Genomic DNA, 27814 nt, shown 5'->3' with positions numbered 1-27814 from the left:
CCTGTTTATTGACCCACACTCCATGTATCAGAGCATGTTATCCAGGCTTTTTCTTTTCCTATATTCAAGTTATCCTCAAGTTCCACTTTCCAGCAGAGATGGACGGAGCCTTTCTTCCCACCCAGGGCCATCCCTGGAGGGGGCAAATAGGAATGATTGCTCCAGCCCTATATTCACAGAATCATAGAGTTGGAAGGGATGCTGACAGTCATTTAGCCCAACCCGCTGGAATTCAGGAATCTCGGCTGAAGCATCTATGACAGGTGGCCACCCAACCTCTGCTTAAAAACTCCAAGGAAGGAGAGTCCACCACCTCCCAAAGGAGACTGTTCCACTGTCAAACAGCACTTACTGTTAGAAAGTTCTTCCTGATGTTGAGTTGGGATCTCCTTTCCTGTAACTTGAAGCCGTTGGTTTGGGTCCTACCATCCCACTCTCTCCTGGCACTGAGAGCCATGACTGGTGGCCCTGCCGTTTTCTGTTCACCCAAGAGACTTTCCACCTCCTCTCTTTCTAGAGCAAGGCAGGGAGGGTGGAAGCAGAGGAACTCACCGGTTGAAATGTGTGAGAGAGACTGTTGCTGCTAAATTTGTGGCAGAAAGTAAGCCAAGAAGGAGGGGGTGGCACTACTATCATTGCCATGAAAAGGAAGAGAGGCAGTGGGGCTCTGTGCGCCATGTGCTTGCTCCAGGGACAGGCCCATTCTAGTAGTGTTTGCAGCATGTTCACTAAAGGGCTTGTTGAACTGAGCAACAAACACGCGCAACCCACCTGTTTTGCAAATGTGCCTTTTCTCCTCTCTTACTGCTATTTTATCATTTTAATCTTCAAGCTGATATGCCAACTTCATTGCACTTTGCTCTGACATGATAGACCAGGCATGGCCAAACTTGGCCCTCCAGATGTTTTGGGACTACAGTTCCCATCATCTCTGACCACTGGTCCTGTTAGCTAGGAAGGATGGGAGTTGTAGTTCCAAAACATCTGGAGGGCCAAGTCTGGCCATGACTGTGATAGACTACTGGTGCAAGAAACAGCAAAAGGTGGTTTCTCCATTTTTGCGGGGGACAAACTGAAGTTGAGTGAGAGCATCTCTTAACCTGAACTTGTTAGGTAGCCTTGGGCAAAATATTGGGACTTCTCCATCCAAGATGAAACTTCCATTGACAGCTCTGTGTGGCTTCTTTCCATATTCAGTTTTATATTCTCTCACCTTCCTACGACTCCTGAGTTGTTCCTAAGCAGAATCAAGAATAGGTAAGGGTTACAGGAGAGTTTCTTGTGATTATATGTTGTCCTTTGCTGATTTAAATCCATGTTCTTTTTCATTTAGCCACAGGCTGGTAAAGAGCACATTTCTTTCTGTAAACTTTGCTTTTTGGAAGCAACTGCCCTCTGGTGGTAGTAAATTGATCAGCGGATACTTGATGAAAACCAGATTAGATTTCTGGATTGCTTTTAGTGCTACATTTTGAACTGGGGGTGTTCATAGTTAGGGGGAAAGGTCCAAATAGTATTAAGATGGCCTTGTGGTAAAGTTCTTCAGGTTTTAATATACAAAAAGCCCTGACAGTTTGAGCACGTCATAGGATGTGATTTTACATGTTTTGTTGAACTGAATGTCTCCCAAGAAAATACTAAGTTGTCTTGGATGCACATGACTTGAGGAGACAAAGTTACTCCCCCTCCCCGATTTTTATTTACTTGTCGTGCTAATGGGACTGTAATCCTAAACTAGGCAGAATATGTTTCTCTTTTCCTCACAGTGTCATCAGTCTTCAGGGGAAGACATGGAGATCTCCGATGATGAAATGAACCAATCTCCAAGCACAGAATGTGCCAAAAACATTGTGGTGAATACTTCTGTTGGCAACTCAGCTGTGATGGCTCCCTCAATTCCTATGCCTCCCCATGGTTTTCCTCCCCTGCCTCCCCCACCCCCACCCCAGCCAGTCTTCCCAATGCCCCCTCCTCCGCCTCTCCCTCCCCCGCCTCCCCCAACTCACCCCGCAGTCACCGTCCCGCCTCCCCCTCTCCCAGCGCCTCCTGGGGTTCCTCCCCCTCATATCTTGCCTCCACTTCCTCCGTTCCATCCTGGGATGTTTCCCCTCATGCAAGTAGATATGATCAGTGTCTTGGGCAACCAATGGGGAGGCATGTCAATGTCTTTTCAAATGCAAACCCAAATGCTGAGCCGCTTGATGCAAGGGCAGAACACTTACCAGTACCCCCCGTTCATGGGGAACCGGATGCAGTTTGTCAACCTTCCTCCCTACCGACACTTTTCCATGGGAGCAGCTATCAACCGTGGACAGCAGTGGCCCCCTTTGCCCAAGTTTGACCCCTCGGTTCCTCCTCCGGGTTACCAGCCCAAGAAGGAAGATCCGCATAAGGCCACTGTGGATGGTGTCCTCTTGGTGATTGTGAAGGAACTTAAAGCAATAATGAAGAGGGATTTAAACCGGAAGATGGTGGAGGTGGTGGCCTTCAGGGCATTTGATGACTGGTGGGACAAGAAAGAGCGTCTGGCAAAGGTAACCATCAAATCTCACCCCTCTTTTCCAGTGGCTTTGCAATGACAGACAGTTTGCACCACCTGCCTCTTTGCATCTTTCTATGTTTCCCCCAGTTCAGGCTTGGACATACATAAAACAAGTAACATGACAGGTGGATGGCAAGGCAATCACCTGTCATAATAAAGCTTAGTGCATGCATGCATGTATAAGAGCACAGGTCTGATTCCTTATAACTCAAGGTTATTGCTGTTGTTGTTTTAAAGGGATCTCTAGTGTAGGGGGGGGTGAAAGTCTTTTATCTGAAACCCTAGACTAGAGAGTCAGCTGTGTTTGGAGTAGGCAGTATGGCGCTAGATGCATGACTCCATTTGAGGCAGCTCTCTGTGTATGTTTGTGTGTGATTTCTGTGTGACGTCAGACATGGCTTAGAGCAGGCATAGGCAATCTCGGCCCTCCAGATGTTTTGAGACTACAATTCCCACTGGTCCTGTTAGCTAGGGATGATGGGAGCTGCAGTCCCAAAACATCTGGAGGGCCGAGTTTGCCTGTGCCTGGCTTAGAGTATGTCCATGTCTTTACAAATGGCAAAAGTGTACTTAGCACTGCCTGACCTTCGCAAATTCCTAAAACCCATAGTGGATATTAGGCTACAGCCTACATGAGAAAACCTACATGGTTTTTGCACCACAAAAGGATCATGCCAAATTAAGGTTGTTTTCTGCCAGGCAAGGTGGAGAGTTTGCAGTTTAATCGATGGACACTCTGCAGTAGGGAAAGTAGGCACATCCTTCAGATGTTTTTGACGTTTGCCTCCTCCCTAGAATTTGTTCAGGCTGAACTTTTCCAATGGAAGTCAAGCAGAGATGTTCCATAAGTGCTATTGATGGATTTGAGCACCTTAAGTCTGTACTTGTTCAGGGAAATTAGAGCTTTCGTATGAGTAGATGCTGCTGCTTTGTTCAAGCACCCAATTTTTAGCGTCTGCACCAGTGTGTTAGTGTCCTCTTTTTTAATCCTACTTGTCTTGCATAGGCATCACTTACTCCAGTAAAATCTGGAGAACATAAAGATGAGGAGAAGCCAAAACCAAAGGACCGCATCACATCTTGTCTTCTGGAGAACTGGAACAAAGGAGAAGGGCTGGGTTACGAGGGGATTGGCTTGGGCATTGGGTTACGCGGGGCCATCCGGTTGCCATCTTTCAAGGTAAGAGCAGCCTTCAGTATCATAATATGAACCCTGCTTTCCTATAGAACTGTAAATAATGTTAAAATTGAGTCACAGTTTTAATGTCTCAGCTGTTGCACACTTTTTGCCCAATAAACTGCCTGGACTTTTAGCTCTCTAACCTTACAGAAATGATTAATAACCCAGTATTGGCTCTTCACACCACCACCAGTTCTATTACTGGCTGATTTATGATGGTGCAGAAGGATTAACAGTTGCCTCTATCCCCATGTGGGTTTTAGAGAGCACACTGGAAGACTTGAGGGATGGGGAAAAGTTAGGGGGGAGAGTGTTGTTTAGAGAAAGCATGCAGACATGGAAAGTGGTTGGAGATCTGTAAGGAAGAACATCACCTTTATCAGAAATCTTTTAACAGATTGAATAAAAGAGGTGATAAGACTTTAAGGTTTCTGTCTTATTCCAACTTTCCTAATTCACATGTTTGCACTTCTGTGTATTTAGATGTTTGAACTGGCTTCAATGGCAATTTTGATGTTCACACAATTTCAGTATTGATGTTCACACTGGTCTAATTGTTCTGTTGCCTTTTAAATTACAAACTGAAGTAAAAATGTGTTCACAAACATAAAAAGGAAAGCAAACATTGGCACTCCCATGTAGTCATTTTTTGGGAGTAAGGTTCTTGTATGCTGTGAAGTGGGGAGTACTTGTAAATCTAAAAACAAGTACATCTCCCAAAATTGGTTAATTCTGTCCTTTCTGCAGGTGAAGAGAAAGGAGCCACCTGAAGCTGCCTCAGCTGGAGACCAGAAGAGAATCCGTCCCTCTACTTCGGTAGATGATGAAGATGAAGGTTTGTGAAGCCATATTTTCCTCCAAAACACAGTAAGGGTTTCACACTGCTGAATCCTCTAATCTTCACGCTGGTGATTTGTCTCTCAATCTGGACACTCTATGCAAAACTAAGAGTTCCAAATTCTCTTTGTCCTAATTTTTGCAATTTAATGTCATATTTGGGACCAATCTGTAACACAGATAAGACTCCGTGTTCAGTGTTGCAGTTAAGATGGGCACTGTTCCATTAAGTAAATCACGGTAAAAATATTTTTGCATCATGGAAAGAACAGGCTGTTCAGTGTTATAACTGGTTTAATGCTATTTCAGTATGAAATGAAAGACACACACCCCACAGTTCTTGTTAATTATCATTAAATGCTTTGTCCTCCCAGAGCTCCTTGGAGAAGGCTAATAATAATAATAATAATAATAATAATAATAATAATAATATTGATTAGTGTACTATAATAATTACTATAATTATAATAATTAGTAATAGTATTACTATAATAATTATATGACTAATATAATTAATTAAGTAGTAGTCATCTTGACATAGTGCACTTCATTAATCTGAGCACCCACAGTTTTTTGTCTTTGTTTTCTTGTTGTTTTTTTCTGAGCACCCACAGTTGTTCAGTATTCAAGCACCAATTTCTTACCAGCTTTGGAAGGACATAGCCTGACTGGAGTTCAGTAACCTAACTAGGAAGAGAAACTGGGAGTTCCTTCCTTTGCTGTGCATTTAAGCCCTATTGACCGGGATAAAGTTTTGGTGTACTTAACTCTTCCTAGATTGCATACCATCTTCTTGAAAGATTTAAGGAAGCCAGATTGCAGCTAACAAGCAAGGCCCACGCTCAACCTCTTTTTCCTAAACTCATAGGGTGCAACCAGCCAAGTTAAGCTTTGCAGGCCTATGGACCTTGGTGGCAGCAATAAGCACAGGCTTATTTGCCCCTAAATGTAATCAGTGGTTAATTTTTAGCATGGACTGGATTGTGCCACTAATGCACTGAAAACATTTCATCATATTGAATGTATTGGATTAAAAGCTCTGAGGTTCCCAAACATTCAGCTACTGAGGGATGGAGATTTCTTCCCCTATTTCTTAATGTGTCAGAAATGGTGTCTTGAACAATAAATCCTTGCATAGGGTGCATGTCCAGAGATGCAGATCCCATGTGCACAGAAGAACCAAATGTTTCCATCCGCCACAGGCATCCTCTTCCTTCAGATCCATCCCTCAAAAACCACCCTTTCTGTGAAGCCTTTGGAGTGAGTCCCTTTATCCTCCTTCGCGAGATTTAACCGGACCCTAAGACTCCTAAGAAAAGCCAAAATGCTAGACTTGAGGACACTGCTGCAGTGATAGCAAAGCTTCCTTCCATGGTTGCCTTCTTTCTTCTAGAGAGAGAACTCGGATGTGGGGTACAATGTGGCATTCAGCTGCCCCTTTCCCACCTAAACCCAGGGCCCATCATAATGACTCCCACTTCTCTGGTGTGTTATATACATGGGAGATAGAATAACGCCAAGTATGTAGTTTATTGTTGTTAGCTGCCCTGAGCCCGGCTTCGGCTGGGGAGGGCGGGATATAAATAAAATTTATTATTATTATTATTATTCTCCTAACACGTAACATATTTTCAAGGTGACACAAGTATCAAGAGCATTTCATTAGCTGTATTTTCTTTCTCCTTAAAATCTATTTATTTAACAAATGAGCAAGCGAAAGAAAACACTTTTTTAAAAACCCACCTACTTTCAGTTTTCTAAGGCAGGAATCCATTTTTGTCACTTTGGGAATGTCATAGCTGGCTGCTGCTTCAACTGTTTCGTGCATTTTCACACTCCCAGAATCAGAACGAGATCGAGACCTGCCGGATGCAGCCTCAGACCTCTCCAAGAAAGATGGCGAAGTGGTCGGCCTCAGGAGGAGACCCGGAAGGCCGCTGGAACTAGACAGTGAAGGAGAAGAGGAGGATTCAGGCAAGGAGGAGGAAACATCTTCTGAAAAGGAGGCCGAGCAGGAGGAAGAGGAAGGGGAAGGGGTGATGAAATCTGTTTCTGACAAGGTAGGTCCCACAACCAACCTGGGCTTTTTTCTCTTGGCTGTGTATGTGTGAGTGAAAGCCAGCACCTCCCTCTTGTAGTAATAATAATAATAATAATATAATAATAATAATTTATTATTTATACCCCGCCCATCTGGCTGGGCTTCTCCAGCCACTCTGGGCAGCTTCCAAAAAAATATTAAAATACAGTAATGCATCAAACATTAAAAGCTTCCCTAAACAGGGCTGCCTTCAGATGTCTTCTAAAAGTCTGGTAGTTGTTCTCTTCGACATCTGTTGGGAGGGTGTTCCACAGGGTGGGCGCCACTACTGATAAGGCCCTCTGCCTGGTTCCTTGTAACTTGGCTTCTCGCAGTGAGGGAACCACCAGAAGGCCCTCGGAGTTGGATCTCAGTGTCTGGGCAGAACAATGAGGGTGGAGACGCTCCTTCAGATATACTGGACCGAGGCTGTTTAGGGCTTTAAAGGTCAGCACCAACACTTTGAATTGTGCTCAGAAACGTACTGGGAGCCAATGTAGGTCTTTTATGTGGTCTCGGCAGCCGCTCCCAGTCACCAGTCTAGCTGCCACATTCTGGATTAGTTGTAGTTTCCAGGTCACCTTCAAAGGTAGCCCCACTGGGGCTAAGTTGCTAAGTCAAAGGGAAAGATGAGTTTTGTGGCAGGCTGTCCCCCCCCTAGCCACAAAGTTTTCTTTCTTCCTTGCTTACATTCTAGATATTGCTTGGAATCAGGGCTGAGTCAAGACCTTTAGAGGCCCTAAGCACTTAAAAGTTTCTGGTGCCCCCATACATATCTAATTCAAAATATAAAAAATAATAAAAGGTAAAATAAATTTTTATTTTTCAGAATGGAACAAAACCTGCATTAAGATGGAAAAGAATGTTTATTTTTGTATACTTTCACTTTATATTTGAAACATTTTTTCCTGCTTTTACTAATGTCAAAGTCTTTGATCAGATCCTAAAAACTAATCTTATGTAACACATCTGCTTCTATACTTAGTAAAGATAAGGCATCCAGCCTGTCTTGTTGCATAGTTGTTCCGTTGGGATTTTTAATACACTTCAGTTGAGAAAATTGATGCTCAGCAGAGCAGTTTGTGACCATTAATGTTAAAAATCTGGCAGTGGAAAATGCCTGTGGTGCCCCCTTCCCTTGATGCCCTAAGCATGTACTTATTTCACTTAATGGTTAATCCAGCCTTGTTTGGGATATCCCTTTGTGTAGCTACAATTGATTAGATATGTTCATATGTGTTGCTTTTCTGAGTTTTGAAATATTTCTGTAGCTTATTTCCCCCTTAAAAAAACTTTAAATGTGTCTTCCATTCTATAAAGAAGTGTCATATTGCATGTCCTGAGTCCACCAGCCTATCATTTTATCTAGACATTATACCAGATGTGCCACAATGGCACTGGACCTCTTTCTTATGTAATAATATAAGCCCTCGGTCAACGTGCTCCCCCACCTGCAAAAAAACAAGTGTTTGTTGCACTTTTAAAATGCCTTCTCTCTCAAGGAACAGGAGGAAGACCTCAATGAAGAGGAAGGGGAGGAAGAAGATGAAGATGATGATGACGAAGACGATGAAGAAGAAGAAGTTGAAGCAGAAACAAGTGGAAAGGAAGAGGAACAAGATTCTGAAGAAGGTATGGTTTCTTGTTAGCTCTAAGTAAATGAGATCTTGATGTTTTGACTAGCTGACTAGATGAAGCATTGTCCAAATCTCCAGGTAATATTTAACCTCCTGCAATGTGTGAGGCAAGCTCAGTTTCATGAGCTATCCTGAAAGGGATTGAAGATAAAGCAGCAAGTATTGTCATATAATAGTATAATTTAACAGGCACTCAAGTTTACAATGCCATATGCACTTCTAGGTGTCCCACCTAAAAGTAAGAATGAAATGCAGAACATGAAATACTTAAAGCAACTGAAATTAAAAGTGGGGAGGTTAACATTGTCTTACGAAGAGATGTACAAGAATTTAGGGCTGTTAATATGAGATAAAAAATTACCAAGGGCAGGTAAAATTCTGTACGGTGAGAAGACAGCTTCTCTTCTTTTACTCCTACATTTTTTAAAAAACCCTTGAACCTTCTACTGTCCAGGTAAACTATGGTACATTCAGGATAAAAAGTGTTTTCACACAGTGCATTGCTTTGGGCCATTTCAATGGCTACTAGAACGGATGGTTTTATAAAGATTTAGGGAGCTCTCTAGCATGGATATGTGACAGGGAGGGAGAGAAAAAACAAGCAAATGGAAATCTTATGCTTCTAATTAATTTCTCTTGCCTGTCCTGACCAAATTTGTTTTTTGTGTTCCAGCAGAAGATGTAGGAAGTCCTGCTTCCTCTGGAGCAGAGATTGAGTCATCTGATGAAAGTGAGGAATCCTCAGAATTTGGGACGAGCTCTGATTCTGATGAAGACGAGGAGGAGGAGGAGGAAGAGGAAGAGGAAGAGGACTATGAGGAGCAGGTGGAAGATGAAGAAAGAGTGTCTCTGCAGCAAGAAACAGAAGCCCTGCCTACCCAGCTGGCCCCTGAGTCTCTCACTCAAGAGGCTGAAGACGATGATCAGAAGGAGACCATCCTGGAATTGTTTCCAGTGGACGATTACATTGAAGGGACTCCTCTAGTTCTTCCGGAGTCTTTGATGCCAGAAGGAGAGGAGCAGAAGGAAGAAGTCAAGCATGCAGAGGAGGAAAGCGGGGAACTCCTCCCGCAGTCTGTGGCTGAAGTGCTGGTGGTGATTGAGAGAGCCCAGGAGGAGAAGCTGCAGTTGTCACCAGTGGGCGTGCCAGGTGAGGGGCAATTTTGACCGTTTTGCAAACTCTCTTCTCCCAGTATCTGGTGAGTAAGGGCTCTGAAAGCCTGTCTCTGCTCCTGCCTTTCCTCCTGGAGTAGGAGTCCCTACCTTTGGAGGGGAAAGCTGATAAAATATTTGCAGGTAGGCCTTGCATGAGTGCAGAACCTGTCATGAAAAAATGCCCCTGGCTCCAGAAAGACCTGTGAATCACAGAGCAGCTGAACGTGTAGCTCATTCTGAAATAAAGTTTGGGCACACGTGCTGATGTGGGAGTGGCTTGTGGGATTTAAGGCTGAACAGGATCACATCAGAAGCAGCCTTAATGTGTCTTGTGCTGGTTTTAAATTCTGTCTAGTTCAACAGCATCTTGATTTAAAGGCCTCTCTTAGCCCTACTCTTAGGATTTCTTGTTCAAGTTCCTGATCTGAATACAGTGGCTGCTTTTCAATCTCCACGTTTAGTTTTAAGCAAGGCTGGGCAATATCCGGTTTTCAGCATTGTGATATATCAGCAACTAAATACTGTGATATGCTGATATCTCATGATGTCTGACTCTGGAATGTATCTCAGCTACTTCTTCCTACCCACCTTACGGGAAGTAGAAGCAGCTGAGATACATTGCCCAGCCCTACCAAACCCTGATACTGCTCTGGTTTGCATGAGCTGGGGGGAGCAGGAAGCCTCCCGCCCCTCAGCTGAGTGAGCCCTGATGCTGCTCTGATTTGTGTGAGCTGGAGGGGCAGTGCAGGGGCTTCCTCAAAGGCACGCGCAGGCAGGCAGACGGAGTCCGATAAGGTGCTCTGCCTGTCTGCCTGCACCTTTGCTGTCTGCAGGCAATTTGAGCTGGTGCAATGTATTGTCAGCTCAAATTGTTTGGAAGCAGTATAGTGGTGCCCCGCAAGACGAATGCCTCGCAAGACGAAAAACTCGCTAGACGAAAGGGTTTTCCGTTTTTTGAGTCGTTCCGCAAGACGAATTTCCCTATGGGCTTGCTTCGCAAGATGAAATGTCTTGCGAGTTCTTGCGAGTTTGTTTCCTTTTTCTTAAAGCCGCTAAGCCGTTAATAGCCGTGCTTCGCAAGACGAAAAAACCGCAAGACGAAGAGACTCGCAGAACGGATTAATTTCGTCTTGCGAGGCACCACTGTATTGTGATCTGAACACCAAACCAGTTTCAGACAATTTATCTATATAGCACCCAGCTCTAGTTCTAAGACCAAACAAAGTAATTGATAGCGCTGTGATGTTCCAGTGACATGTCAATTAATTCATAATAGTTGTTCCAGCTTCTTTTTTAAACATGAACTCAGTTCAGATGTAGCAATGTGGCTTGGCATTTATGCAAATGAGTTTCAGCCTGGTTTCTGCTGTAGAACCATGGTTTCCAGTTATGTGGTTTGCACATAAACAATGGTTTGCTAGTTCAAATGTAATGGTAACTCACAATTTGTTGTGAAAGAGGAAGGGGATAAGCACATGGGTAGGAGAGGGGAGAGGACACACAAGTCTGATCATATGGTGGCTCATTTACCAGAAGTAATGTATTTAGCATTAACTCTGGAAGTCTATTACTCTAATCTGACCAAACTAAGCATCAAGCAACCATAGCTGTTAGAGAGCCGTAAAAATTTGTGTCCTGGGCTTTTAAGACTCATCTACCCATGTATTATCTGAAACCCAAGGGGTGCATTGGTTGTCAGATGTGAAACTTATTGGCATTATTTTCAGCTCTCCTACCCTACCACATGGTTCTACGTGCTCTATGAGAAAGCACTCCAGGTTTCATCCTCAAAGCGCCCTCTCAAACAGCCCTGTTCACAAGTCCTCCGATCAGCTAAATAGAACTGCTGCTGGCTGCTAACTCCTCCCCCAACTCACTTCCTCGTTCAGCTTGGCTTCTCTGTCCACTGGGTTTGTCACTATGTGGTGGCAAAGATGATGTAGAAAAACCGCTTAAAATTAGGATTGTGTGCACTTTGTGCTGACTGCCCAAGTAGATACCAGTGGGTATCTGGCGTGAAATTTGCTTTTTTAATGGCACAGTTCTAGCCATTGTGATTTTAGACAGGAATTTGAAAATGTGTTGAAGACTTAGTGGAGCTTTGCAGGGGTTTGCAAGTGGGTTCTTACCTCGGTGCTCCGTGAACATCCTTCAGTCTGCCGCCTGTATAGATCCTGTTTCCATTCCCAGCCCCAGATGTTTGGGGTAAATGCCCTTTGCGTCCCTTCCAGTCTTCAGGCAGTTTTGTAACCGCGGTGTGTTTCCTTAAGGTGTGTCATTTGCTCCTCTGTGTTTTCCTTTCTAGAGGAGGAGTCTGAACCCGATGTCGAGCTGGAGCCTGAGGCGCTGGTCAGCCCACAGCCAGAGAGTCAGGATGAAGAAAACCTCTGTCCACCAACGCCGGTGGGGCTTTTGGGAGACATTTTGGCCAGCAGTACCTCCTTTTTCACCAAGCCGGACAACAACATTTCTGAAGCCCCAGCAAAAAGCCGACAGTCCCGCTCAGCCGAGGAAGAGGACCGTCTCCCTTGGACTCCCGGAGGAGAGCGGCAGGCTCACTTGGAGTCTCCTGGGCTTCCGCTCAGTGCGGTGCCACCCTCTTCGCTTCCCCTCCCCTCAGCCACATCTGGTAAAGAGGAGCCATTCCTCCTTCCAGAGCAGTTCCCGGATCAGTTAAGCATGACCAAACCAGCTCTGGAAGAAGAGCTCCCTCGGACTCCTGGACGGGACATTGCAGCCAAGTGCTCTCACACTTTCTCCAAGTCCCAGAGCACAGACACTGTCCCAGCCACCCCTGGCAATGACGCTCCTCTCACAGGAAGCAGCTTGACCTTAAGTTCCCCTCAGGTCCCAGGAAGCCCCTTTTCCTACCCATCCCAGTCCCCCGGGATCAACAGTGGCGGCATTCCTCGGACTCCGGGGAGGGATTTCACTTTCACCCCGACTTTCCCAGAGCCTGGTGCTACCCTTCCTTGCCTTTCGTCAGGCAGGAAGCCCTCTGAAGACGAGCCTGATGAGAAAGTCTTTAAAGAACCTCTTGGTGCTTCCTTACTGGCTGGCATGAACAGTGTTCCCTCCCCCATTCCCTTTGCCAGTCCACCTGTCCCAGCTTTCCTTGCACGTCTCGACTTGCCCCCTAGCCAGCCAGTACCTCTTGCTGCTCTCCCCAGCTTTTCTGTGGACTCAAAGATGCCTCTAGAGGAGTACACCACAGAGGCACGGCCCCTTTTGCCCTACCCAGAAGTCTCTGTGGCTTCCCCTCCTCTCCTGCCTCAGCCTCCCTCCTCTGTCTTGCCCATCAAAAGGAAACCAGGGCGGCCGAAACGATCCTCTCCTTTGGGCCCTATGTTGGATGCCTATTCTGGCAAGCCCATTGAGCCTCCTCTTCTTCCCATCCCAGTTGTCTTGACTGAAAGTGCTGTGAGCAAAGATTTGTTGAGTAGCCACCCAGAGGCTTTCTATGCCCTGAAAGATCCGGAAGCAGTGACCCTGGATTTCCGGAATGAAGGCTTCCATGACAAGCTCCCCCCAGATGTTCTAGCTGAGAAGCTTCCCTTTAAGGAGCTGGAGAACCAGTGGAACGAGGACTTGAAAGAAGAAGAGGCCTACTTGAAATCCAAAAGACAGTGGAGGCGACAGAAAAAGAGGCCGGAGGACGTTCCAACAATTCCTTCCCCTGAGTATTCCCCTCATCAGTATCACTTCAGGCCCCGCTCTGAGTTTGAGGAGATGACCATTTTATATGACATTTGGAATGGGGGCATTGACGAAGAGGATATCCATTTCCTGTGTGTTACATACGATCACTTGTTGCAGCAAGACAATGGCATGGACTGGCTCAATGATACCCTTTGGGTATACCATCCTCATATCCTTTTTTCCCTTTTTCTTTTTTTTCTGTATTACCAGATTGGGCTTCCTTGGGAATGTATTGTTTTTGAGGAGCTGGTTTTATTGGGCATTGCTGTACTTGGTTGGTAGTTTTGTTGTAAGCCTTAACAATATTGCAGAAAAAATATGAAAATATATACACTACATATGGTAATAACAGGTCAGTTCCAGAAACTGTTTAAAAAGGGGAATAAGAAACAGAACTTAGTCTAATGCACGGTTGTCCACAAAATCCTTTCTAAGTTTAGTTGCTAAAATAGCAAACTTGACTACTTTTTAATATTTCCTATTTATTAATGTCATTCAGCAAATATGTCTCTTCAGCAATGACTGGGCCACCATCCTGGCCAAAAAAGGACCCAGTTATTCCTCTCTAGGAGCAGAAACAGTACCGTATTTTTCTCTCTATTACACGCAGATTTTTTCTCCTAAAAAGGAAGGGGAAATGTCTGTGCGTGTTATGGAGCGAATGTGGGGGGGTCCCTGGAGCCGATTAGGGGAGCGCAGGAACAAAAATCAGCAAAAATCAATCTTGCGTTGTGTCGGAGAGGGAAACCTGAAAAGAGGAAGTGGTTGCTTTCCTGCATTCTGCCTCAGGGTCTTACTGCCCACCCTCCTCTGTTTCGTTGCTGTGTTTGCTCAAACGGAACAAAGAGCAGGCAAATCCCCTCCCCTCCAGGCAAGCAGAGGGGAAAGCAGAGGTCTTTCCTTCTAATTCCTCTCCGTGCTCCTCGCAGGCAGCCAGAAAACATGCAGGAGGAGAGAGAGAGCTCGCTTCGGTTTGGGGAAACTTTTGCCTTTCTTTCCTCCCTCCAGTTAAATCCCGCTCCTGCTTTCTTAGCCAGCTGCTTCTCTGCACACCGCTCTCTTGTCCCTTCTGTGTTTTTCCTTCACTCCCCACTTAAAATGTAGTTACAAAGCATGGATCCACATGGATCCTCAGGATCTTTGCATTGGGCCACCCCAAATTCACCATCAGATCACATAGCAGCCTGCCCCCCAAAAATCACACACCCACTGTTGCCTGGGGCTGCAATGGTGCAAAAATGTGGTTAAAAAGCATGGATCCACATGGATCCTCAGGATCTTTGCATTGAGCTACCCCAAATTCACCATCAGATCACATGTCTGTGGCCACAGCATGAAGCACAAAAATGATACATCCACTGTTTCATTCAGAATTTTTCCCCTTGTTTTCCTCCTCTAAAAACGATGTGCGTGTTATGGTCAGGTGCGTGTTATAGAGCGAAAAATACGGTAACTCATGAGCAGGCTGCTCACCAGTTCCTGAACCCCCTTGACTGGGCAAAGCCCTGTTTCTAAAGGTGTCTGGCTGGACTCCTAAACGTAAGTGACAGTGCAATAACTACAGTCAAAGACAATAGCAGGAAACCACAGGAGGTCCTGCTTGCAGGTTTACTACAGAAATTTGGTTCCCCACTGTGGGCAGCATGCTGGACTAGATGGGCAATTGGTTGGCTTAATCCAGCAGGCTCTTCTTAAATTCTTATAAAGGGCCTTTTACATAAAAAGAGTTGGGCATTTCTGTAATGATTATTTGCAATCATCAGATACAGATGTATTTTTGGCCCTGAAATATTGGGCTAAATTTTACATGACTTGCAGCTTCTACAAGCGCATGAAAACCTGCTTTTGTTCTTACTACACACGTCTGCAGAATTTCAAGGTTCTTCTGTGCAACAGGCTGGGGGGCTCAAAAAGCAGTTCTGACATTAAGCCCCCAAACTTCCTAATATATCCCATTTGTTGACATCATCCTGTTGAGGTTAGTCTTCCCTTGTCCCATGGAGTGTGCTGAACTCCTGTTTCACACCACAGCGAAACTTCTTGCTCTACTTAACAATTCTGCCAATTGAGTTGACTGTTTTATACTAAAGCGAGAGTTTTTAGAGACGCCTGCTGTGGCAAAGATTTAAAACCCCTATTTAAAGTGCTGGCCTCCTTGGGAGCACTGAAACTGGACCAGACATTCAGACCTTTTCTTAGTCTACAGTCTTAGAAATGGAATGGTGCTGATGACGATGACATATAAATCATTTTTGCTAAGCATTGTTGTGGTAGCAACTGAAACAGTGGTGAATAACATAACTAATTCAAAATACAGGTGAAGATTAGTAATATGTAAGTGCAGCATCTTTTATTTTGAAAGCACTACTAATTTTTAAACATTGTAGCCATTCTGGTGGTATTATTATTATTATTATTATTATTATTATTATTATTATTATTATTATTATTATTATTAATTTTATCTATATACCACTAACATGCCAAAATGGCTTCCAAGCTTTACAAGTTTAAAATAAACTATAAAATCCAAACATAATTAAAACACCAACAAATTCAACATCCCCCCCCAAAAATATAATAATGAAAAAATAAAAGCAGAACACTTAAGTTAAAACTGTTTGCTTAGTACCATCTATTGGCATCATTTTGTTTAGTAAAAATGATATGCAACCCTAGCATTTCACAGAACTCTTTGTCAGGCACAATTCAGTTCTGCTTAATGAGTTTGCAAACTTAACAGGCTCGCATGCTCCTCTGCCAATGGTTCAGTGGAAGATTACGGTACTTTTGACATGCTTTGTGTCTGGCAGTTGTTACATAGTGATCTGCCTAACAGAGAAAATGGGAAATTCCACTCCCTTACCAAATACATATTGGAGAGATTCCTCTATCTAATGCCTGAAAAAGCACCTTCCCCTCCACTGCTAGGTAAGAGCATTAAGATCAGCAAATGGTACCCAGCTAACTTTGACATGGCTGGATGATGCTTGGCTTGCGGTAGCACAAAGGTGGGCTCTTGCTCTGGTGGCTCCAGTGTTGTGGAATGCCCTCTCTGCTGAAGAACCAGAGGCCCCATTGGGACTGGCATTCCACCAGGTATTGAAGACACCCTAGGTAGGCATTCATTTTACCTTTTCTGATTTTTAACTCGCTTGTTTGTTACATATTTTCATCATGAAAGTTTTTAATGCTTACCTAGATGGAGGTTGTGTGTGTGTGTGTGTGTGTGTGTGTGAGAGAGAGAGAGAGAGAGAGACTCCTGACTTTCTTGTGGCCAGAATATAACAGACTCCGCAAAGGTAAAAGCCACACCTATTTCTTCACCTTCTTTCCCCTCTGGCCCTGCCCACCACTGCTATTCAGCCCCAGAAAGTGGCCCAGGTGGCAAGGAGGCCCTTGAGCTAGAAAATGTTGCCCATCTCTGGCTTAGGGCCAAGGGCCCAGCAAGCTTTGCCGGCATAATTGCAGGGCTTTGCAGCCCACATCTTTCCTGGGTTTTTCCTTAACGTGGAGTCCACCAACCAGCTTTTCTACTCCAAAGAAGAAAAAACGGGACGATGGGATGCGGGAGCACGTCACAGGCTGTGCCCGCAGCGAAGGCTACTACAAGATCGACAAGAAGGACAAACTGAAATACCTCAATAACAGCCGTGCATTTGCAGAGGAGCCTCCTGCCGACACGCAGGTAAAGGGCGGGCCCCCTCTTCTTTCTCCTTGCTGTCCTGTTCTGGCTGGGAGTTCTGTAGGCACCTCCCTCCTTCCTCCCTGAAGTCCACTTGAACCCTCTTACTGTTTGGGGGCAGAAAAGACATGGCAATTGAATTGCACCCTTGAGTTGCTGACTTAATTGTAACCATCTGGAGAAGGTGGCAGGCAGGGATATGAGATGTTAGGGGGTATAAATGGGACAATGTGGCAGGCAAGTCAGCTGGGGTGCGTTCTCCCTTGCCAGAAGAGTGGAGCAGAAAAAGAGCTAGGAAAGGCGGCAGGACAAACTTGTGGGTGGGTATTCAGTTTGGGGGTTAATTTTTAATAGGATTTAATATATTTTATTAGCTCACTTAAAAGAATAGAATGTTCTCTATATAGAATAGCATCATAGAATTGTAGAGTTGGAAGAGACCATGAGGGTAATCTGGTCCATCTGCCTGCAGTGCAGGAACCTTTTGCCTAGTAAGTAACTGCCTTATGATCAAGTCAGCAAAAAACAATAATATATGAATTTACATTACACCACTTTTTGCCAGTTGGGCGTCCTGCAGTTGTTTTGGACCACTACATGGCTGTGTTGGGATGATGGGAGTTATAGCCCAAAACATCTGGAGGGCGCCAGGTTGGTGTGTGTGTGGCTGGCTTATGCTGCGTCAGGCCATTGTTCTACCTCTCCCACTACTGGCTCCTCTGACTGGCTATGGGCATCCAGCCCTGGTCTTCCTCGCCACCTTCCCTCTTCCTTCAGGCTCCAAGGATTGAGCCTGGCGCCCTCTGCTGGATAAGCATGGGCTGCACTGCCCCTTGGCTATGGGCCAGTTGGCCATCTTTGAGCAGCTCTCTGGGATCTTGAGCAAAAATATTTCTCAGCGTGCAGATGCTGTGTCACTGAGATCACCCCAGCCTTGAGGCTAAACCTGCCTGGGACCAGTTCCACTCACCTGCTTGCTAACTGCTATGCTGTCCTGTTTTTGGTTCTCAGGGAATGAGCATCCCTGCCCAGGTGCACGTTTCCACCCGGGCTGGCTCCGAGAGGAGGTCCGAGCAACGCAGGCTTCTGTCCTCCTTACCCGGCAGTTGCGACAGTGACTTGCTCAAATTCAACCAGCTCAAGGTAAGTTGTGCAGCTTCCCTCTTGGAAGCCTCCATTTACTATAACCCCTACTGGTCAGTGAACTTGTCTGCCTTCCAAGTGACAAAGTATTTGATTGAGGAATGGCAGGAAAGGGTTAAAATCATGTTGCTGTGGTCTTGGGGCAAGCTTTGCAGAAGGAATCTGCAAGTCCCTTTAAGAGAAGGCCTGAAGGGTAGCAGGAATTCTGGGATGTGACATTTCAAGAAATTCCAGATATTGAGAAAAGTAGCTGGAGAAGGAATGGTTAAAATCCCTCAGTTGGCACCATTACATTTACTTGGAATTGCATAATAAAACTTAATTGGAGATACATTTGTGGCAAGTAGAATGATGGTTGCCAAAATTTGGAGAGATTTAAAGGAGTTCCAGGGATGCGGGTGGCGCTGTGGGTTAAGCCTAGGGCTTGCCGATCAGAAGGTTGGCAGTTTGAATCCCCATGACGGGGTGAGCTCCCGTTGCTCGGTCCCTGCTCCTGCCAACCTATCAATTCGAAAGCACGTCAAAGTGCAAGTAGATAAATAGGTACCGCTCTGGCGGGGAGGTAAACAGCATTTCTGTGCGCTGCTCTGGTTCTACAGAAGCGGCTTAGTCATGCTGGCCACATGACCCGGAAGCTATACACTGGCTCCCTCAGCCAATAAAGCGAGATGAGCGCCGCAATCCCAGAGTGGGTCACGACTGGACCTAATGGTCAGGGGTCCCTTTACTTTAAAGGAGTTCCAATTCAACTTATTTGTATACTGAAGTGTGACAGGGGCCCTAAATGAAAAACTCACCCAAAATAATAGAACTGTGGAATTGCAGAGTTGGAAGGGATCCCAATGGTCATTTGCAATGCAAGAATTCCAGCTAAGCATCCCTGACAGATGGCCATCCAACCTCTGCTTCGAAACCTCCAAGGAAGGAGAGTCTACTAAGCGACTCCTTTCCACTGTCAAACAGCTCATACTGTCAGAAAGTTCTTCCTGCTGTTTAGTCAGAATCTTCTTGTCGAAGCCATTGGTTCAACTCCTTCCCTCCAGAGCTGAAGAAAACAAGCTTGCTCCCTCCTCCATATGATAGCCCTTGAGATAGTTGAAGATGGCTATCCTATCTCCTCTCAGTTTCCTCTTTTCCAAGTTAAACGTACTCAGCTCCTTCAACCATTTCTCATAAGGCCTGGTTTCCAGACCCTTGATCATCTTGGCTGCAAATCTTGAAAGGACAAAAATGTTTGAACCAACAGTTTTATCATTTACACAAGCAGGGAATAAAATGGCAATTAAATAATCCAAATGACTTTGGAAAACTCATGACTGTAGTTTTGTTCCAAATTACCATGTTGGCTTTAATGAAGTTCCTCACACCCTGGAGATGGCCTGTGAAGAACAAGTTATATCAAACAGGACTGCCTGTTCTCTTCAAGTAAATCCATATTAGTTTTTACGGACTGCCATTATTTTATATTCTACATGTCTCTCTGTTTTCTGTTACTCTGATAAAGTAGCATTAAAATGGGAAGTGTGGCAGGAAGGGGCACTGGCTGCCATGGCCCAAGCTAAGCAGCCTCTAAAACGTGGTTTCGGCTTACAGTGGTACCTCGCAAGATGAATGCCTCGCAAGACAAAAAACTCGCTAGACGAAAGGTTTTTCCGTTTTCGAGTTGCCTCGCAAGACGAATTTCCCTATGGGCTTGCTTCGCAAGACGAAAACGTCTCGCGACTTTGTTTCCTTTGTCTAAATAATAATTCGCAAGACGAAAAATTCGCTAGACGACAAAACTTGCGGAACGAATTAATTTCGTCTTGCGGGGCACCACTGTATTTAGAAATGGATCTTCTGAATGGCATGTTGCTGGGTTGTAAGCCCCGCTGTGCTCAGTCCACTCCAGCATTGTGCCGGTTTTCGAATAAATGGCTTACAGGCACCCTTTTTCTTCTCTCTCTTCCCCATCGCACAGTTCCGGAAGAAAAAGCTAAAATTCTGCAAGAGTCACATTCACGACTGGGGACTCTTTGCAATGGAGCCCATTGCTGCTGACGAGATGGTGATTGAGTATGTGGGGCAGAATATCCGGCAGGTAAGAGGAGAGGAGCCACACGGCTCTTGGCATTGGGCTGGCTCCTTGAAACCTCGGAGTTCAAACCCATAGAGTGGCATGAGCCCCATGTGGCCTTTGAGCCCCCTTGCACATGCAGCAGAGCGAGGGGGCAGAATGTGTTGCCCCAGCTCAGCCTGCAGGCGGGCAATACTGTCCCCCTTCTATCCCATTTAGTCCACTTACAGCACTCTGTTTCTGTTTGCCCCTCTGGCAATAAACAGACCACACATCATTCAGTAAGTTTAAAATGCTTTATTTACAGATTGAAGGTCTGATACATGCGTTGTTCTGTACAGCAGCAATGACAACCCCAGAACTGCCCCCTTCGGCCATTCTTACTTTTCCAAGTGGGCCTTGCCCCCCCCCCCCATGCAAAGTGGAGATCTTTTAAGCTTTCTGCCTTGCTTACCAGCATGAGTGGCTCACCCCATTTTGACACCTGAGGTGAAACAGGAAGGTGCTGCCCCTCACCTGAAATCTCACCAGATGATGCAGAACTCTCGCAAGATTTCACGTGAGATCTCAGAAGCTCTGTGAGAAGTTGCGAGAGTTCTGCGAGTTCTAATCAGTAGCTGCTGCTGTCAACCCTGAGCTGGGTGGGTGGGGTGCCACCTTACAAGATTTTGCAGCCCAAGGTGGCTGCTTCAGTCCTGCTCCCTGGGCTCTGGGAAGGTATTGCATGGGATTGGCACAGAAAGAGCTTTTATGCTGTCTGCCTTGCTGTGTTTAATTTGTGTGGTTGAGTTCTGGCCAGCTGCCAAGCACATACAACTGCAACCACACTAGTCAAATACACACAACTTGTGAGTCAGCTGTATTGCCGTCTCCTATGCCAGTATCCCTGTGAAAATGCTGCTCTCTGTGTTTACCTTTTGAAATCTTTCTACTTTCAGCCATGGAGGGTCTTTATAAAATGGTGAGCAGCAAAATACTGACAGGTGTCACCTCTTTGGTTTGGTCCCTCTTCTCTCCCTTTCTTAATGTGGCTGCTCTTGGAAGGTAGCTCTTGTGACCTTTGGCTTGTTCTGCAGGTAATTGCTGACATGCGAGAGAAGCGGTATGAGGACGAAGGCATTGGCAGCAGTTACATGTTCAGGGTTGACCACGACACGATTATAGATGCAACAAAGTGTGGAAACTTCGCCAGGTTTATTAACCACAGTTGCAATGTAAGTGTTACTTGGCCTTACAAGCTCCATCACTCACTTGGTGGCATCAGACTTTATTCCTGTATTAAATGTGAAAGGGTGTGTAGGCACACACACACACACACACACACAGAAGTGCTTTTGCGCTCTGCTTGCTCCCCTTGCCAGCCCTGCCTGGTTCAGTTGTAGTGTGGCAACAGGGCTGCATCTGGGCTTACACCATTGCTGCCCAAGCAGTAGGAGCCACCGTTGTCACCGATCTCACCGCAGCAGCTGCCACTGCTACCCAGACTAGGGCTGTTGTTAGCAGGGGCAGGCGGGGGGTGTCATCAAAGCAAAGCGTCCAGGATGCAATGCTGCCACACCCAACACCACCTCTTCCTCTGCTCTCCATTACCAGCTGCTGAGGGCTACCCTGGTCCTGGTTTTTTCCTCACTGCAGTTGCTGCTGCCAAGCCCACAATCTTCTTGTGGCAAGGCTTCATCCCCATGTGCAGAGGGATGGAAGACACCCACCGCTTTGCCACAGGCTCACCCTGTGTCCTGGCTTTATCTCAACTGCAGGCAGGGGCAAGTGGATGGCCCTGAGAGATCCATTCAAAACTGGGCGCTTCTCCCTGGCGTCACCTGGGTCGTGGCAATGTCTCCCCTTTCCAAGCCCCTGTCACCTCCCCACCCCCCACCCCAATTCCTTTTTGTGTCCCCTGGTGGCTCCAACTGTCATCACAGTGGGGCAACAAACTTGTAGGGGTAGAGAGTCCATGTGGGTGGGTGGGTGAGTGGACCTTCCCACTCCAGTGGCCTGTTTCCCGCAATCCTCAGGCTCAAGCTGTCTTATGGAAGGAGGTGACTGATGGTTGGCTCTTCAGTTTTGATTTCCCTCCCCTGCTCCTCATACCTGTTTATCAATTATTATTATTATTATTATTATTATTATTATTATTATTATTATTATTATTAATTTATACCCCGTCCTCCCCGGCCAGAGCCAGGCTCAGGGCTAACACCAGTAAAATTACAATAAAAACATAATGGGGGGGGGACAATTTAAAATACTGGTTAAAATGCAATTTAAAATGCAGCCTCATTTTAAAAGTAGCCCATGGATCAAAATCGTAAGGGGAGGGAAAACATAAGGGTCAGACTGAGTTCAAACCAAAGGCCAGGTGGAACAGCTCTGTCTTGCAGGCCCTGCGGAAAGGTGTCAAGTCCTGCAGGGCCCTAGTCTCTTGTGACAGAGCATCCCACCAAGTCAGGGCCAGTACTGAAAAGGCCCTGGCCCTAGTTGAGACCAATCTAACCACCTTGTGACTTGGGACCTCCAAAGTGTTGTCATTTGTGGACCTTAAGGTCCTCCATGGGGCATACCGGGAGAAGCGGTCCCATAGTACGTGTGTCCTAGGCTGTGTACGGCTTTAAAGGTTAAAACCAGCAACTTAAACCAGTGATCTTTCCAACTTCTTTAAGTTTTCTCTGTGCCTAATGCTGTGCTTATCATATGTGCTTCTCAAGTATATTAAAAGGTGGCTAGAAAGTATTTTTTGTTTTGTTTCTTCAGCCTCCCTTCCCAGAAACACAGAACACACACACATGCACACACATACTAAGACAGGGATGGGTCCGAAATCAAAACAAGCGAATCAAAATCTTTAAGCCAAAGCTTTTAATTAACTGCTTCTTTTGTTTTAGCCCAACTGCTACGCTAAAGTCATCACAGTGGAATCTCAGAAGAAGATTGTCATCTACTCGAAGCAGTACATCAATGTGAATGAGGAAATTACATACGACTACAAATTCCCCATTGAGGATGTAAAGATCCCCTGTTTGTGTGGCTCCGAGAACTGCAGAGGGACCCTGAATTAAAGCCCAAGGTTTTTGCCGCGTGGTGGCTGTGTCCAAACTGTGGTAGCCGAGGGTGGTTGCACTTTTGCCAAAAAAAAAAAGTAAGAAAAAAGAGAGATGAGGTGGAAGAAGGAAAATGAGGAAGAGACAGGGGAACCTATATGGCACTTTCTATCCTTCTGTCAGGAGAAGTGCAAATTGAAGACACGCACACTAGGACTCTTCAAGCTGCAGGTGCTTTTCATCGTCAGATTCACAACCCCACCTCTCTCCACCCCTTGTGATAGTTCCCCTTACTCAGTGGCACCATAAATCAAAACACTCTCTCTTCTCCCCGCCTCCTCTGCTCGCTCCTTTATGGTGTAGCTCTCATGGGTAGAGCAAGGTACCCTTATTATCCTTTAAACACGTTCCTCTCTCCATAAAATGCTGCTACCTTTTACTCATTAGTTTTGTCTTGTGGAGGGTCAGGAGAAAGACATTCAAAAAATGTGAAGCAGAGACTAAAGACACAAGAGGCCATGAGTTGAATGGAAGCTGGCTGGGATCGCCTGCAGAGAGCGCTGGGACACCGACGTCAAGCGGAGGCTTTCTCAAGCAGGCGGGGAATTCTGTCTGGGTCTGCGATGCACAAAAGGACAAACCTCCTCCCTTCTGTGGATCAGAGTTGTGGTTGATGTTGTCACCTTGGTGCCCCCCTGGGATTTCTGCACACTGCTGGTCCTTGTGGGGGAGGGAGGGGGAACTATAGCTTTAGGAACCCAATAACGAACCCACTTCCCTTTTCTTTTTAAAAGCAGAGCTGGATCCCTTCTCTCCCCCCCCTCCCAAATTTCCCTCTCTATTGTAGCACTTGCTATGCTGTAGAAACTGTTGGTTTGGCAGCCCTCTGAGTGTGCTCCACCAAGCCCTGTTTCCATACGTCCTCCACACACTTGAGGCTTGCACAGGAAACCAGGGCAAACATCTCCCTCCCCTCCAAATGCATAGAGGCTGTGCAGATGCCAAGTGGGGGGTGAGCTGGGACAAGATCTGTCCTCCCCAAGTCAGTGGCTGCTTTTATCTCCTTGGTTTTTCACCCTCATCATCCCATCCCCTTTGGCAGAATGCTCTTGTCCTTAAATGACAATCTTTTAGGTTTCTTCCTTCCCAAGTACTGAAGAGACTTCTGACAAAAGAACCAGGTCCTGCCTGCCTCAGCCGAGTGGAGCCTAGTCCTCATTTAGCTCAGTTTGGTTGAGTAAGGCAGGGAGGGTCCCCACGGGGTGTGGATGTTTGTGTGTGTGGTTTTTTTTTGTGTGTGTGTGGAGAGCAACTGTTTTATGGCCTGAGAAAGCAGCACTTTTTTGTGGTCAAAGCTTATTTTCAGTAGCAAGCAGATTTCTTGGTCTGACTACATCCTCATTCTCAAATGCCTGTCCTATAATTATGTAGTGCTTGTTTGCACTGGAGAGATTAGTGGGGGTTCTTCTTTTTGATTAAAACCCAAGCAAACATTGCAGCAAGAAAAGTGTGTGGGGTGTGCCTTAAAAAAAAAAAAAAGAATTAGTCTCAAAACTCTTAAAAGAGTGTTGAGTCGGGCAAATATTGAAATATATGCTCATCTCCAGTACTCCTCAGTCTTTTGCTCCTGGATTAAATTTACTGGACTTTAAACTTGGCTGTACTAAGAATTAATTTCCCAGAGAAAAAATAGGAACCAGAAGATGCACAGATACTCTCTGTCAGGCCTTTTGCTTCTTCCCACAGCACCCACACCAAGTTACTCTGGCATTTTGTGTGTGGTCTTGATGGCTTCCATAGTAAGGCAGTGGAATTTTGCTTGCAAGCCTCTTCTAGTTATATCCTACATCTAAAAGTAACATCTAAAAGTCGGCGGCTTTCCGCCCTTTGAGGTTCAGAAGCCAAAAGGAAGAAGCAAGCCTGGTGTGTCTTTCTGGGCAAAGCGGCTCTGCTGGCCTTGTGGGTTGAGGAGCTTGAACAAACTCTGGCCATTGAGTATGGAGGACCATGTGTGCAGTTGGTTAGATTATCCCAGCCTTCCCCACCCAACCTGGGGCTCTTCTGTTATTTTGGACTACAGCTCCCATTGTGGTCCAAAACTGGAGGGCAGAAGGTTGGCAGTGACCTTGGTTCTTTTGCCAGTCCCCCTGCTTTCTTACAGGTTCTCCTTGGCATGTCTTTGGTGTGGCTTTTTAATGCTTCCAACCTTTTGAGAAAGCCACATCCATTTCATGTAACACAGAACATAGTAAGCAAGCTGCCTTATCTACAGGCTCCCGCCCTTTCCCATACTCTCTCTCATGCCAGGAGTGTAATCCAGCATCTCCTGCAGAAACACCAGCTGGAAATGTAGGTGAGGGCATGTGCAGGAAAGATGCCTCATGCGGCCTCTCTGTATTTATTAACCCTGCATATTTTTGTGTGTGTTAAACAAATTGTTTTCTTAAGGAAGTACAGCAATACTAAAGCTACTCGTATCAGCGTGGTTCTGCTGGATAGCCTTAGCTTGGAACTTGAAGCAACTTCCTGGCATAGAAGTTGTGACTACACACACACACACACTTTCAAAAGTGTTTTCTTTCATATACACAAGTGTTTATATACACAAGCGTGGTCGAAATTTTTAAATTATGACTGCTCCAGATCCGGTTATTCTCTTGTTCCTTGAAAGGCTCTGCATTGAAGGGAAATAATTTTGGGGCAAAGGTGATCAGCTTCTCTCTCCCTGCTCCAAACGAGGGGAGGATTTTTATGTTCCTTAAAACAAGAGAGGCAGATCTCTGGAAGGAATAACGGCTCCAGTCTAAGTCTAGAGATACAATCCTGATCCTACAAGTCTCCACTCTAACCCCAGCCACCCAAGAGCAGTGCCAAAGTCTCGTCGGCCCACCCACAAGCCTTGACTCATCCACTCCAAATGGAGGGCCGGGCAAGGTGGGTGGGGGATTCAACTTGACTTTCATTGAGTTTTCACACTGGTATTATCTAGCAAATAGAAATGAACTTTCCTGTGCTTTCAATCCCAGCCTGCTTGGTTTCATACAATCATTTCCCCTGACTCTAGTTTCCAGTTTCAGATTAAATCTTGGAAGGAGCCAGTGATGTCTCACTCTGACAGATATTTATATTGTCAAAGCAGCTTATTAATACAATGGGGGAGAAAATAATTTGTAAACTCTGATGGAGAGCTGTTTCAGTTTTGTCGTTTGTGACCTATTTTCAGGGATCATTTCAGTGCATTTCTGTATAAAAAGTTTTTTAAAGGGTGGGGGAGATGAAATTTTGACATTTAAAATGGACACATCATCTGTGCATAGCAGCCGTTCAAACTCTTCTCTTCAAACACTGTTTCTTGTAGAAACATGTTGATTTTTGTTTTGTATGTTTTTGGCTGTTTTCTTTGTACTTCAGAAGCATGTAAATAATTTGTTAAAAGTGACTATTGTAGTTTGGAGTTCTTTTTTTAAAGATTGTCAGCCCAAGACCTCAATAAGAGAGTGGGAGATTGGGGTGGGGGAGGAGAGCTGGCGCCATTTACAGCTTGTGTCAAGCTATGTATAATGTAAATTCTGTACAAAATATCTTTTTTTTTGTCAAATATGTAGATCAAACTAGAAGCATTAAGAAGCTGAAGATTTAAAAGAAAAACCCTGCCAAGTTAAGGCTTTTTAAAATTTGCCTTTCTGATACCTTAATGTGCAAAATCTATTTATTTCAGACAAGAAAATGTGTATAGTCTATTAATGACAACCTAAAATGTATTTAAGCAAATCTATAACTTTGACCCTCCCCTGGCAATTTTATTTTATAACGTTCCTTCTCAATTACCAACGTAGTATTTGTAGCGGTTACAAAGAAAATTGCATTAGCCACGGTCTGGAGCTCCAAGGTGCTCCAATGCTTCTCTGTTGCTCCACATGAACAGGGTCTTCGCCAGCAAGCAAAGTCCTGCTCATCCGAAGCTTTGTCTGTTCTCATGAAGCTCTCACCTCACTGGAGCTTCTGGGACAAGGCAGTGGTGGGGAACAAAGGATACTATGAATCTGGGAGTTAGTTCTTAAAATGAAACACTGTGGAGGGGAAAACCTTAGTCCTTGTACCTGAATTCTGTAAAAATACCGGTTTTTAATTCGCAGTGTGAAAAATAAAGAGCTCCTTTAAAAGGGGCAAGGAAAATGGTTTGCAATAAATGGCATCTATTTTTTATGTTCCTTAAAACAAAACAAAAAAAGACAAAATTAAATCTCTGCTTTTGAGATTTGGGATTTTTTTAAGCCTTTTGTTCCATTTTGTTTTGAACAGCTGTATAAGTTTGGGACTGTTCTGTGCTCCGTCTTCAGTATACCTTGTTTAGAAGAACGTGTGGTTTTTTTTTGTTGTGGGCATGTCATGCTGTAAATATTTGTTCATAATTTTTTTGTGAATTGAATACTATGTACCATTGTATTATAGTAACTTTTATAAAGCAAACCATAAATATACTGACTTTTCTTACAGAAGAGCTGTGTGTTTGGTTTATTAGGCTCCAGGAGTTGTTATTGAGGACTGTCTGGGAGCACATAGAAAGAGAAAACTCATATTTGAAAATACCTAAATATCCACGAAGATGTGATGTGTGAACATGCATCTTTCTCAAAGAGAAGATTCACATATGGCAGAGCTTTTGGAAATGACGCGAAGGTTGCATGGGCTTCTGAGATGCTTTCATTACATTAGTCATGGGAAATGGGAGACAGAAGCAAGGCTGTGTTGTGTTTTTACT

General features: G+C 45.1%; 1 protein-coding gene across 6 annotated transcripts in view; it reads left to right on the top strand.

Annotated features, from left to right (window-relative positions):
- SETD1B (SET domain containing 1B, histone lysine methyltransferase) overlaps positions 1 to 27551 on the top strand; it is a 52366-nt gene extending 24815 nt beyond the window's left edge. For 2 of the 6 annotated variants that reach the window (XM_028709288.2, XM_028709285.2), the window contains exons 7-18: positions 1767 to 2534; positions 3549 to 3722; positions 4470 to 4557; positions 6402 to 6619; positions 8142 to 8271; positions 8953 to 9426; positions 11737 to 13299; positions 16652 to 16818; positions 17827 to 17958; positions 19919 to 20038; positions 21091 to 21228; positions 22897 to 27551. In XM_028709288.2, the coding sequence (XP_028565121.2) occupies positions 1767 to 2534; positions 3549 to 3722; positions 4470 to 4557; positions 6402 to 6619; positions 8142 to 8271; positions 8953 to 9426; positions 11737 to 13299; positions 16652 to 16818; positions 17827 to 17958; positions 19919 to 20038; positions 21091 to 21228; positions 22897 to 23070 (4146 nt within the window). In that variant the 3' untranslated portion in view covers positions 23071 to 27551. Of the gene's footprint in view, positions 1 to 1766; positions 2535 to 3548; positions 3723 to 4469; positions 4558 to 6401; positions 6620 to 8141; positions 8272 to 8949; positions 9427 to 11736; positions 13300 to 16651; positions 16819 to 17826; positions 17959 to 19918; positions 20039 to 21090; positions 21229 to 22896 lie in introns of all 6 variants that reach the window. The other 4 variants (XM_028709287.2, XM_028709284.2, XM_077920833.1 and 1 more) reach the window with 3 other exon arrangements.
- The last annotated feature ends 263 nt before the right edge of the window (positions 27552 to 27814 follow it).

The sequence above is a fragment of the Podarcis muralis genome, chromosome 16 (genome assembly GCF_964188315.1).
Source record: "Podarcis muralis chromosome 16, rPodMur119.hap1.1, whole genome shotgun sequence".
In the NCBI taxonomy this organism is placed as follows: domain Eukaryota; kingdom Metazoa; phylum Chordata; class Lepidosauria; order Squamata; family Lacertidae; genus Podarcis; species Podarcis muralis.
This window is presented reverse-complemented; position numbering and strand designations above follow the sequence as displayed.